The following is a 13,692-nucleotide window of genomic DNA, read 5'->3' as shown; positions in this document are numbered from 1 at the left end:
GTGAAGTCACTCTAGTCCAGGGGTGGGCAATTATTTCAGCTGGAGGGCCACTTAATGAGTTTTGGGAACTTGTCAAGGACCACATCTATCTCCCTCTTTCTTTCTCTTCTCTCTCTGTCTCTCTCTTTCCTTTTTCTTTCCTCTCTGTTCTCTTCAATCTTTCTTCCCTTCTCTCTTTCATCTCTCTCCATTTCTCTCTCTCTCTCCCTGTATCTTTCTCCTCTCTCTCTTCCTCCCTCTTTCCAGAACCCATTAAGAGCTGTAGCTCACCAGGAACCCTGAAGCTCAGCTGTGCACCCAGACAGGGACTTCCACTGTGGCATGCGGGCAACGGCATCAGATGTGGGCACAGCCAGCAGCCCCGATGTGGAACCTGCCAACAGTGTCACAGCTGATGCTGCTGCCCGCCCAGTGCGGTGGAAACTCCTGCCTTGGTCCACAGCTGATGCCCCCGGCAGGTTCCAAATCAGGGCTCCAGATGAGAGCTTCCACTGCACTGGGAGAGTGTTAGCTGTGGATGCCACCAGCAGGTTCTGTGTTGGAGTTCCTGAACCTGCCTGCAGCATCCACAGCTGCTGCCGCTGCCTGCTCACTGTGGCAGAAGTCCTACCCAGGTCCAAAGCTAATGCTACTGCATCAAGGGCTAAAGCTCCTGAGTGGAAGCCACACACAGGCTCTTCAAACTGTTGGTGGGCTGGATCCATCCCTCAGGCTGTCTTTTGCCCATCCCTGCTCTAAGCATACACCTATGTGAGAGAGATGCCGGTCCTTCCTATCCTACTCATTTTCTCTGAAAGAGAGACAAAACAAGACACTGGTACCACATAAACTCTGTGTTATATAATAAGTGTGGACTAGTTAAAACATCAACTGCCTTCTGGACAGACTGCATGTAGAAGGGAAGGAATGCATTTTTAAACAAAACAAAGCAAAATAAAACAAGAAACTAAAACCTTACATGTGGTCTTCTGGATCCTAGGGTTCTGTGCTCACTTAACAAACCGATGTTCCCTGACCCTTCCATATCCTAAGGAAAAAAGAAAGAGTTACTGAACACCTTGTCTTGCCTTCACCTCATCTTTTAGCCTTTTATATCAGGAGTTCCTCTTGAATGTTGTAAAACAAAGACACCAAAGAAAGGTCACCAATACGTCAAATCGTTCTCCAGAACTTCTTTTGTATCAGTATGCTGCAAGTATTAAATGTAAAGATATTCAAACTTTGTGATAGCGCACACTAGTCTTTCTGCCAGTCAAAAACCTCATGAACTGATGGGTTTGTCACCTTACCAGCCTTCCACATTATTTCAGACTGGAAAACAGTTGAATAAAATGAAAGCAACCTTCCCTTTTACAGGATAATTTGTGCTCCTTTTTTATTTTGTCATTTACCTATCTAATACTAGCACATTGCATTGTGAAGCTGTAAGTGTAATAACTTTTAGAAGCTAAATACTTAAACATTTTTTCTGGCAACAGAGGTCCTATAGGCATTGTTGCCAGGAAGACCAATTGTGATGCAAGAATGGAAGATACTTCTTCCTCCTGCAACTGAATGCTGAGCTCCTGCTTGTGATTACTGTGGTTGCAAATGGTGATTCACATAGCTGGCTGAAGTGAATAGGAAAATGGTAAGGCTGAAAACAGCAGTGCCCATGTCTGGGAAGGGAAGAGGTTCCATAGGCCAAAAAATATCACGATCACCGGCATTTCCTGTAGCTATTTATCACTACTTTTATTGGAGGCTGTGAAGACTGCACCATGCTTTCTCAATCTGCTTCCATCTTTTTTTGTACTCTCACTAACAGAGCGCTCAACTGGGGCAAAACAGCAAGACTGAGTGCTGCCCAGCTTTTTTTCATTTAGTTTTGTTTTCATCTTCCATAGATTCTCAGAACATCAAAAACTAACTGAGTCTCAGGACACCAGATACTAAATGGGACTGGGTGAGATTAAGTGCACTTATCTGTTTGATCACTTCCCAGGAGGAATGGGAGCTTGTGTCTCTTGATGCTTCACCTTGCTTTTACTGGTTTTAACTGGCCTCCTTGTAGCAATCTGTTTCCCTGGAAGAGTATGCCTGCTGTCTGTTTTACACAACATATTGTCATTGCTGACACCCATGTGTTTGTAATAGGTTTACCAGGTTCCTTTGGCAACACAAACTGTTCTTTTGGCAAGCACAAGTGCCAACAAACCCTGTCTCCCTCTTCCCTGCCTTGCTGTTCAGTTTTGGCACTTAATTGATAACAGATGCTAACAAGTGCTAAAAGGCCTGTTTTGCAGAAGACAGCTTTATTGCAATAAAAAGACTGCCAACCAAAAGCTAGTATTGCCCTACTAAAACTGATAGACCACTCTGAGAGCATACACTGCTCTGTACTCTGACTTAACAGATGGTAGGAGTGGGCATCAAGAAGACTGTAGGAACAGCGTATCGAGACTGGGATTACCATCAAGGAATGCATAAATGACAAATATTCCAATCATCCTGGTCTATGAGTAAACAGATACATTTCTGCTATTCCAGCTGACAACTGGCTGGCCAAGAACTGTCTGCTGTGATTACAGTTGGGATGCTATCTTCATGCCCCCTGCAGTACAAGATCCAGCATGGCCCACTGTACTGGCAACTGTAAGAGAGAGCCAGAGACTCCTGTCCTGCAGTCTAAGCAGGCTTGTCAGGAGGATTGAAACAGAATATTCAGATAAGAAGCACCAGCCCAAGAATAAGCAGCCTGGTGAGGGAGAGGTGGCTAATCCTCTTGAACCCAGAAAGTCTGAAATCTGGGACCACCGAGTCACTGGGCACAGATTCTAATGCTAGGAGCTGGATAAAAACAGGATCAGAGGAGTACCATGGGAGGAAGGGAGTGCCCAGAAGAGCACAGTGAGAGGTGTAAAGTGGGGAGAAACTCCTGCAGAGAAGCAGAATCCTCACATGGAAGGAGACAGATTGCTCACTGAGAAATCCTGGTAGGAGATCAGGTTCTTAGCTGCTAAGTGGGAGAAGGCCAGAAGGGGGTTTGCCCAAGGAAGCTTTGCTTTCTTAAAGGAGCCAGCTTGTGTGCTGTCCATTGCTCAGACTGGGCTACTTAAGTTAAAGTAACAGCAAACCTTTTGTTAGGACTTACATGTATGCAAGGTGGGTATATGTTTAGTTAAGCTGTTAGCTGGACTTCCTGTTAGTTTTACTGGCAAGACTAGTAGGAGTGAAAAGAGGTCTCATCAGTGCCTACAGAGGGCAGACACAGGGCTACAGAGCCCAGAGCGGGGTGGAGACCAGGGTCAGGGGCCCATAGTCTGAGAGGGGCAGAGGTACGAGCTCAAGGGAGTAAGCCTGGGGCTGAAGCCCAGAAGTCAGGACTAACATAGGCTAAAAGGCTCCAGCAAGAGAAAAGGGGCAGAGGCCAAGAAGGCCAAAGCTCCAACAAGCAAGTAACTGAATGATACCACCTGTGAGGCATGGGCACGGCTGTAGGGGAGGTTGGAGGTCGTGAATAGTCACCAAGGCTACCAGCGTCTTAAGGCCCCTCGGACCGGGTTAACCAGGAACAACAGGTATGTAGGCAGGATAGTGGTTCCCTGGGGTCCTGGCAGCCTCTCGACAACTACTTTCACCCAAAAGACATCAACGGCATGGCAAGAGAAGGAGAGAGGAGAACCAAGGAACCAGTTAAGTAGGTATCCAAAAAGGTCACCAAGGGGTACTATTATGTGTCATGCCCCATCCTGCTATAGTAACCCTGTTCCAACTGTCGGCAGTGGCAGAAATTGCCACTGCACTGGCCAGCTGCAAATTCCCTGTGCAGGGAAACTTATAACTGATGTACAGCAGTAAAGTTGGATCCTAGTTTAACTGCCCATGGAGTGCCACATGAGTAGAGGGCGAGGGTAAGGTGGTGCATGCTGAGGCTCCATTTACTCCCAGATGGAAATATAGTTGTTTGTGGATTATAGCCACCTGGAACAAATCAGAGCAGTTTGTAGCTCTTAACACATGCTGGGGTTTGGACCAAGGCTATGTGTAACTGGCTCCCTGGCTGTTCTCCCCATTTCCTGAGCCAAGTGGACTTTAGTGCAGGGAAAAATTTGAGCTGGAATCTACACCGAGTCTAGATGAATGCAATGGAGTATTTGTATATATTGTGTTCGGTTCCCAATTGCATACATGCTGGCTCTGATTTTAAAAAAATGCGAGAGATGTAAGCAACTAAGGTACTATTTGGCATAAGTAGGGTACCAGAATTTGTTATTAAGCAAGCAATGGCAGTTGCACAACCTCTGCATTTAGAGTAGTCAGCAGGGTGGAAGAAAGGAATAATACAGAAGCTGAAGGAATTGCATCTATTTATTTCAGATTAAATTGATGGATTTTAAAACCACCATGTTACATTGCCCACATTGGGTGCATCCAGATGAGTGCGCAGGTGCCTCTTGCAGCATCTAAGACCCTTCTGAGATGCTGCAAGATGCATGTGTGCGAGCAAAAAAACCCATTCTCCACGTTGCAAATTTGCAGCATGGGGGCAAAATTAGACCCCTGGATATCCAGGGGTAAAAAAAAAAAGTGCTGCAATACAGCAGGCTAAGGCACAGTCCCAAACCATGCCCTGAAGCAACTGGGCTCGGTCCTCCACATAGATGGTGGGGACATGTGGGGGGAGGGGACCATGTTGGGCGGGGCTGCCTGGCCCCAGTCCTTGATCGCTCCCCCTGCTGGGTGCCAGCTCCTGGATTGTTTCCCCCATTCCCTGATTGCTCCCCTGCCCAGCCCATGCTCCCCGATCTCTCTCCTGGATAACCCCAGCTCCCCAACTGCTCCCCTGCCTAGCCCCTGCTCCCTGATCACTCCCTGATCACTCCCGTGCCCAGCCCCTGCTCCCTGATTGCTCCCCTGCACAGCCCCTGCTCCCTGATTGCTCCTCTGCCCGACCCCACCTGCACCACAGCCCACACTTACCAGCAGTAGCAGTGGTGGTTGGAGCTACTCAGGGCCCCATGGCAGAGCCCCCCTGCACAGCATGGGGAAGTGGGGGGCAGCAGGGATTGGCCTCAGCTGCCTGGCACCCATGCTGCCACATGACATGGTTGTAGCTTGGCTTGGCAGGGTCCTGTGCTGCGCCAGGCACTGTCTGGCAGCTCTGGGTTGCTCCAGTTGTCCCCTAGAGCCTGGCACCATTCAGCCTGAATGGCCTCAAGCTGCCAGATAGCCTGCAGCACCACATGGCTCCCTGCCAGCCAGGCTGCACCCTGGCAATCAGGCAGTGTCAGTTTGGGTGGCAGGCAGCCGGAGCTGATCCCTGCTGCCCCCTACAACATTGACGGATGCTGCTATAGGCAGTGAGTGTGGAGACACTGGGGCCGGGCGGTGCAGCCATCAGGGGCTGGGACAGGCAGGGCAAATGATGGAGGATGATTGGGGCCTGGGGCTGGGTGGAGGGCCATGGGCCCTGTGGGGGGGGCTGCCCCTGAAGGGGGTCATGGGGTCCCTGTTGGAGGACTTTGGCCCCTGTTGAGGGGGTGTATCCCTTTTTGGAGGGGGTGTAGCTCCTGTTGAGGGGCTGTGGCCCTTTGGGGATGCAGCCCATGAGCTGTGTGGGGGCTTCACCCTGTGGGGGGCAGGGGACCCTCCAGATCAGCCCCCCCATGTCCCCTCACACCCACAGTCCCCCCCACAAGAGGCACGGGTAGGCTTCCAAATTGCTTTAAAATTGTAACTATATCAATAAAACATTGCCCAACTGATTTGATATCTCTCTCTCTCTCTATATATATATCTATATCTATATCATACATACACACACACACACATACACACACACACTGTCTAGTGGACTTTTGTTTTACTTGTGGAAGAACATGGGTTTTGGGGTATTTTAAAGACTGACTTTAGGATTTTTTTTATCAGGGATTTTGCAGTTTAAATAGGGAACACCAGAATTCCTGATAGTGTGGCAAGTGGCAGGACCCAGGCAGAGGAGCCTGCTCAGCGTTTGCACCCAGGACCCAGCTGGAGGTCACAGCCAGGACTTGTTTTAACAGTCCAAATCAGGCCACCACACTGAGAACATGTTGCAGGTGATAGGTGCCCAGCTGGCCAAGCAGTGGCACACATGGCAGTAGTGCTGCACAGCTGCCACAGCCCACTGGCAGCTGGCCCAGATGCCTCTAATGTCCATGCAGTCCCCATCTGGGTCTGGCAGGTGTGCAGCCTTAGGGCCACATGCTGTTGCAGGTGGCAACAGGTCACAGCCAGGCAGCAGCCCCCACTGCCAGACTGCTGCAGTGAGTAGAGGGTGCAGGGAACTCTCAGGGCTGCTTCAGCAGTCTAGCTGGCACAAGGGGTAGTGTCCCCAGGTACCAATTGGCCAGGCCCCAGAAACTCCTGAGAGTGAGTAGCCCTGAGCTACTTGCCAGAGCAGCCTTTTATACTGCTGGGGACAGCACAGGTTCTGGCCCCAGCCTCTAGCTTCCCTTGGCTGCAGATCTGGGAGGAGCCAAGTTGGGTTATTTTGCCCCAAGTGGCACAAATTGCTCCACACCAAAGTGCATGTCTGGGCACGTGGACTGAGGCAAAAAGCCCTGGCTCAAATTTGCACCGCTTTTGCACATTGCAAGCGAATGTGCCTGAATGTGTGGACGCGCCCATTGTGGCCACCAGTTTCAAGCAAACATTGTTTATTTCTCATATAATATTCATCTTTGTTACTGTGCTGTGCTACATTACATTCTATGAGGTTAAAAGAAAATAGCACCACAGTTTGAAAACATCTCCTGAATGAAAAAGCCAAAGAAGAGATGAACACTGCATAAATAAGTACAGAGAGAGAGGAAAACCCACATATATAAGCTAAATGACTACTGTGGTTAGCAGAAAGAAGAATGTATAAACCCTGATTCTCTCACATGCTTGCCAGCAGGGCAGCACAAGGTAAACTGCTGTGTTCTGAGATACAACTGCTATAAAACATTTTCAAATGAAGGGTGAAATTGAACCTACGGTGAGCCAAAACTCAAATTTTAAAATGGAAGTTGCTCTTTATGCCTCAATAAAGCGTAATAGTTTGAAGTTTTTTTGTGTTTTTGTTTTTTAATAGATGGTTCCTACTGAATCTTACAAAGCATGAGTTCACTATGGAGTATCTGCATTTTGTATCCAGGATGACAGTATATGAAAACTGGCATCTAACACAGAACCTACAAGTCACTGTTAAAGCATCCTGGGTGCATCTACATATGATGCTTTACTTCAGAGCTAACTAAAATTAGCTCCACAGTAAAGAATCACCATCTACATGTGCAGTGCTATTAGGCTGCAGTAAACTAATTAACTCCAGTGTAGGATAGTACTCCCTAACACAAGTACTGTCCTACAGCAGAGTAGTTACATGTGGCAAAATGCATGTGTACACTGTGAAGGGGCTGGCTGGGACATGAGGGTGCTACAGTGCGGGGGCTGCCTGCTGGCTAACCCCTCTGCAGAACGCTGAGCCAGAAGGGAGCAGCTCTGGGTTGGTAAGCTGACCCCCCCAGGGCTGCAGCACCCTGGCTCAACATGCTGCAGTTCTGGGCACACATGTAAACACTGAACCAAAGAGCAATAAACTCTGGTGCAAATTGCATTAATATTGTGTGGAGACATATCCACTGGTGGGTACTGCTGCATATTTAAGCCCAGGCTATAAATTATTTACATACAAAAATAAAATACTAAAGCCACTATGATATTAGTGCCACAGGAGTTTTAGCCTATAGTATAACAGCTCTGAATACTAAAAGCAGAATTCTGTTTCACTTAGTACAAGACCAAAATGCAATATGAGATTAACCCTGAGTTAACTGAATTTTGTCACTTTTTCTCCTGTAGCAGGAGACTTGGTGTTCCTGCTATTTTAAGGGCCTGCAGGCGGGCACAGAAGCAGGTGGCAGATATGGCCAGAGGAAATCAGGGGCCACATGACTAGGGAATGGGCTGGGCTTAGACTGCATATAAGCACAGGCCCTGAGTGGAGGCAGCAGTAAGATCCTGGAGGTTGCTGGAGGAACACCATCTCAGCAGGAGGGATGCAGCTACCGAGTGTCACTATGGAGAACACAGCTGAAGCAGTCTGGCCCTGCTTCTGCCAAGGAGAGAAGATTCCTGGAGGGGAAAAGCTACCTGAGGGACCCTGAACCAGAGTGGAGGAGTGAGCCCAGAATGGAGGTGGCCCCCCAGAGTATGGGTTGCTCTGAGGTGGGGGAAGAGGTTTTCTTCTTAAACTGGTAGCAGGGTTTTGCTTTCATAGTATTTTTTTGCCCAGAAGGGAAGATTCATTTTGTAGCCAGAGGGCTTACTATTTGATTAAGTTATACTGGTGATTTGGGTTGGGAATGTGAGGGGTGGTCTTTGGCAGTCCCATTAGTGCCTTAGGGGCAAGTGGTTGTCTCAAGACCTGCTGGGGACAGGCTCAAGGCAGAGCAAGCAAGAGGACCCCAGAGCAGGGTGAAGCTTGCAGCTAGAGGGCTCAGCACTTGAGAGGGGCAGAGACAGGGGCCAAGGGCCCACAGCCTGGGCAAGACTAGAGCTGGTGCCTAGATGCCAGGTCCAATACAATGGGCCCAGGCTAGAAGGCCTAGCGAGGAAAAAGGGATGGACATTGAAAAGGCTGAAGTCCTAACAGGAGAGGGACAGTACAGTCACACCCACAAAGCATGGAGCATGGTGTAGTGGAGGATGGAGCCATGCCATGAGGCCTTAAAGCTACAGGTGTCCTGGAGGGGCACAGATATATAATTAGCCCTTAAGGCTTTTAGGTGCCCCAGGCAGACGGAAAATGCCTACACAGCCTAAGGGCAGGATTGAGACCAGGGGTCTTCAGGAGGGACCTGCTAGCTATTAGACAGAGTAAGGCTCACTCTAGGACTATCGAGGCAACCTCCTCTGCATACAATAAAAACATAAAGGCATGGCAGGAAAGGAGGAGTGGAGGGCACCCTAGAGGCAGGGCAGGGCACAGGTTACAGAGCCACCAGAGGGTGTCATGGCCACTTCTGGGACCCTACCATTCCCTATCCTTTGTAGTCAAACACTACTTTCCATTTAGAAGCACTACTCCCTGCAGTCCCTTCCCATCAAGCTGAAACAAGCTGTTGCTTACAAAATCTTTTGAATCTCTGATTTAGTTGGTCTATAAGGTGCATCTCTACCCTGCCTTCTATTTGACTTTAAACTAAGACAGCTAAATATCCTTCTCTGATTTGGGCATGGTGTCTTGTGCCTGTACAACAGGACTGATTATGCAGTTTTAGGGACAGATTATATCAGGACTGTCCTATTGGAAGCTAATGGATTGCATGTGGCCCCATAGAATTTAACCTGCAGCCCTTGAGCTCCTGGGTTGACTGCCATTCTCTTCACATTGCTTTCCTGTGTTGCTGCTGTAATGTCCAGACTCTCCCTCCCTCAGCTTCTGCTGCTTGTCCCCTCCCCTGAGGGCAAGGAAGGGTAGCCAGCAGGGCTGAGGGCCTTAGGGAGACCCTGTGCAAAAAGGAGGTGCCAGTACAGTGCAGCTGGGGTTGCTCCTCACATGGGAAGTGTGCATGTAGTGCAGTGAGGAGGGACAAATAGCATGGTGTACAACCTGGAGGTCGGTGGTCCTTGGCCACTCAGAACTTGGAAAATTGTTAGGTAAGGCCTTTTTTGGGATGGTTTAGATAGGGAAGATCCTGTCTCAAGCAGGGAATTGAACTAGATGACCTGTGGAGGTCCCTTGCAGTCCTACTTTTCTATGATTCTGTTATCCTCTCTGGATGTGTATGTGACCCCATTATAGGAAGATGGAGATGTCTGTACAATTCTGGAGGACAATCCAATCACTAAACTGTCATATGCATGTTACTTAGAGAAATAACTACCAACATATTGCAATAAAATATATGGCCAGATTCCACTCAGAAAAATAATAGTAAGCCATTTACCTGGAGGCTGGGAAGAAATAAATTAAACCTAAACACAAATGTCACAAGCAATTTTTAGTGTAAAGCTAAAGGAATCTTTTTGTGATCAAATTCATCTTAAATAAGAAACATAAAAAGTAGTGCTGGAAGGGACCTCAGAAGCTCTAGTCTAACTCCCTGTTCAAGGCAATATCACTTCTGTATAAACCATCCTAGACAAATGTTTGTCTAATCTAGTCTTAAAGCCTTTGTGAACAGCCCCCTCACAAAACCAGAGTGCTGGTGATAGCTGATGAAGTAGGTTCTTGCCTACAAAAAGCATGCCTTGAACCTCTATAGTCCCCAAGAGGTCACCTGCATTACCTTCTGCCTACTTATTTCTGACTAACATGAATTATCATCTCCATCTTCAGAATCAACAAATAACAATCATGCTGTCCTCCCTTTGAAGCTAATGGCCTTGTACATACAATTCATCATGTTTATAGGACAGTTACCTCAAATCCAAAGCCATAGCCTGGGCCAGGGGGTCCCGGGAGTCCTGGTAGTCCGGGTTTCCCAGGCTCCCCATCAGCACCTGCTTCACCTTTTAGACCTGGTGCTCCAATATCTCCAGCATCTCCCTAAAGCAAAAGGAAATGGCACAACATGACACAACATGAAGTTAGCACATCTACTTGTCCATATAAAATATAATTTGTTTGAATCAAAATCATTGACTTAATGAGGCTGCAGAATAATACTCTCTGGGACTTCTAAGCTCCTTCCTTCCAAACACAGTTCAAATACAAATACATTAGGCTCCACAACATATCCAGGAGTTACATATTATGTTCATTTTATGGATAGGAAAGTGAGGCAGTATAGTTCTAAAGTCAGCACCAAACAAGCCAGCTGACCCTGACACAGCAGCTTGGAAACCAGAGCCGGGAATAGGACTCAGGTCTACTTATTCCTAAATTCTGTGCAAAAATATAAAAAATAGGGTCATTTCATTTTGTTAAGCTACTTTATCATGACTTTTTTTTCAACTGCTTTGAAAAAACTTATAATAGGTAAAAAATTATGATAAACTGTACATAACATGAAGTTGTTATAAAGAAACAACCAACCTTTGGACCAACGGAACCAGGAAGACCTGGATCACCCTGTAAAATAAAACCAAATCTCACTTATTTGGGTAGGATATAAATAGTTAGGAAGCAAGAACACGGGCACACGCTCTGCTGAATTCAGATTTTGGTGAATACCTTACATATTTGTTGATGTCATGATACAATAAAAGGTGCTGGTTAAAAAAAGCAACCCACAACTGAATAGGTAACAGAGAAACACGATTTGAATTTCTAGTATGATTCACAGACAGAAAGCAGTCCAATACTTTGGTGCTCCAAGTACAACCTACAGGCCAGATCCAGCCCACAGAGCTGAGTCATGCAGCCCATGGGGCTCCCAAAGGATCCAGAAATCTGCCAGCAGGGGATTGGTGCCAGTGTTAATTGCCACAGCTCTGGAAGCTCTGTGGCAATTAACCCTGCCACCCCTCTCCTGCCACCAGCTTTTTGACCCATTAGACATCCTATGACATGGCCCCACATGCTGGATTAGGCCAGCATGCAGAGCCAGTCCACAGCCAGACCTGGCACCTGGTCCTAGACCCAGCATGGAGTCCTGGACCTGGTGTGCAGACCTGGACCCACATATTGGATCTATCTCGCAGTCTGGCTGTGCCCCACTCATCCAGCTTGTGCGCTGGAAAAGCTGAGCACCACTGGTCTAGTACCTTAATTTAGTTTTCAAACTTTTTTGAGCAACGTACCCTTGGCAGCCAGTTAAGGAGCTGCAGTGGGGATAGCAGCAGCTGGTCATGGAGTGGGGGTCTGGGGGGCACCCGCACATGGAGCAGTGACACCGGGTGGTGGATGGCAGCAGTAGCCACTGCGTGCAAGCTTCTTCCCCATGTCCGGCCTGAAGAGGGGTGCTGCTGCCCTTGCCCTGCCCCAGCCCTGTTCCCGTGAAGCAGCAGCGCTCTGTCTTTGCCCACCTGCATGTACCCCTGGGACCTTTCAAAGTACCCTTGGAGGTATGCATACCCTCCATTGACAACCCCTCGTAGACTTTACAACTCTGGAACATAGAATCAAAACATCAAATGTCTAATCCTCATCCCATGGAAGGAGCAGGATATGGTCCAAAGCATGCTGTAAGCATGGCCAAACCCAACAAGATTATTAGAGAAGTTCTTATAGCTGTACTGTCTCAGTTTTGCACATATCCGATCTCTGATAAATCTCTCCTTGGAAGAGACCGAGTGGTCTTAATTAAAAAGAAAACGAGAGAGAGAGTTATCAGATTATTTCTGAAGTCATGTGTTCTGATACATGCACACAGATTACTAATGCCAGCCTGCTGTGGATTAATAGGTTTCTGTTCTTTCCTATTCAACTTTCATGAAAGAGACAGAATCTTCTCTCTCTCTCAGCGTCTCTCCTCCCATCCTGTTGTCTTCAAATTCTGTTTACAGAATAGGAAGAAACCCACAGCATGAAAAGAGCTCATTTTAAAAATCACACTGGGCCTAACTGACTTAACTGCAATAGCTAACATATCCTGCAGTCCTTACTCAAGTAGTCAAAGGAAACTCTGCCCTCATAAGGAGTGAACAGAAAGAGTAAGTGGCAAAGCAAAAGAACAACAGTAAAAATAAATTATTTATTTTAAAATAACCACAGACAGCACGTAAAACTTCTGTCCCACAGATGGGCTCTTCAATACTGTTCCCATTAACTTACCATATTTACCTGAATACAAGACAAGGTTTTTTATTCCAATCAGCATGGGTGGAAAAGTGCCTCATCTTGTATTTCCATAAAAGGAAGTCTCATTAGGTACATTGTCTATCACTAAGCTGCTGCCAAAAGCAGCATGTGCTCAGTAATGGAAACCAACCATGAAGTTGATTAAATGCAGTCAACACTAAGCTTTAGTATAAAACACATGGCCCTTACCGGGCAAACATACCAATGGAAACTTTTGGTTTTTTCAGCAGCATTCTATGTGCAAGCTCCAGGCCTAGAAGCCTTGGAGTTCAGATGCCCCCTAGTCTTGCTTGCTTCTAGCCAAAAGGCTGAGAAGCAGCTAGGAGAAAAGCATGAGAGCAGTCCCCCATTGCCACAACATTTATTTTTATATATGTATTTAATCCCAAGGGCCAAATCAGCTAAATCAGTTCCAAAATTCAGTCAGACCCAATAGTCAAGTTCCAAATTCAACTGAGCAGAGATCAATTTTTCAAGTCTGTATGGCTTTACTACTGGACAAATATCCTCCCTCTCAGACTCATCAGTCTGGAGCTATGGATACTCTTTAAATCCATGGCAGGCATCCTATGTGCAAGTCCCATATCTGAAAGCCCTTGGTTTCAGATGCCCACTAGTCTTACTTATTCTTAGCAAAAAGGCAAAGGAGCAAGCCAGGGGGAAAGCATAACTGCAGTCCCCCATTATCATCTCAAGATTGTACCTGCAAAAAACTGGCTAACGCATGCTGCTTCCCCCCACCCCCGTTGCTGCTTTACAAACTGCACTCACATAGGGTTGTGTAAACAAACAAACTGTCTGGCACTCACAAATTTCACATGGAAAGACCCCGTGGGTCAATCAAAATCACGCATAGATTTCATCCTCCTCCCCAAGGGGTGGAAAGTACCTAAATCTGAATCTGCGCCTGTCTGCTTCTTGGACCACTGCCTCCT

General features: G+C 47.3%; 1 protein-coding gene across 2 annotated transcripts in view; it reads right to left on the bottom strand.

The window, feature by feature from the left end:
* The window catches only part of COL15A1 (collagen type XV alpha 1 chain), a 285,296-nt gene that overhangs the window by 104,987 nt on the left and 166,617 nt on the right, over positions 1-13,692 (bottom strand). For both annotated transcript variants that reach the window (XM_090049302.1, XM_090049301.1), the window contains exons 15-17: positions 11,051-11,086; positions 10,436-10,561; positions 959-1,027 (exon numbers count right to left, since the gene is read on the bottom strand). In XM_090049302.1, the coding sequence (XP_089905428.1) occupies positions 959-1,027; positions 10,436-10,561; positions 11,051-11,086 (231 nt within the window). The remainder of the gene's footprint in view (positions 1-958; positions 1,028-10,435; positions 10,562-11,050; positions 11,087-13,692) is intronic.

The sequence above is a fragment of the Crocodylus siamensis genome, chromosome 5, assembly GCF_052110815.1.
Source record: "Crocodylus siamensis isolate JL-2025a chromosome 5, ASM5211081v1, whole genome shotgun sequence".
Taxonomy (NCBI): domain Eukaryota; kingdom Metazoa; phylum Chordata; order Crocodylia; family Crocodylidae; genus Crocodylus; species Crocodylus siamensis.
This window is presented reverse-complemented; position numbering and strand designations above follow the sequence as displayed.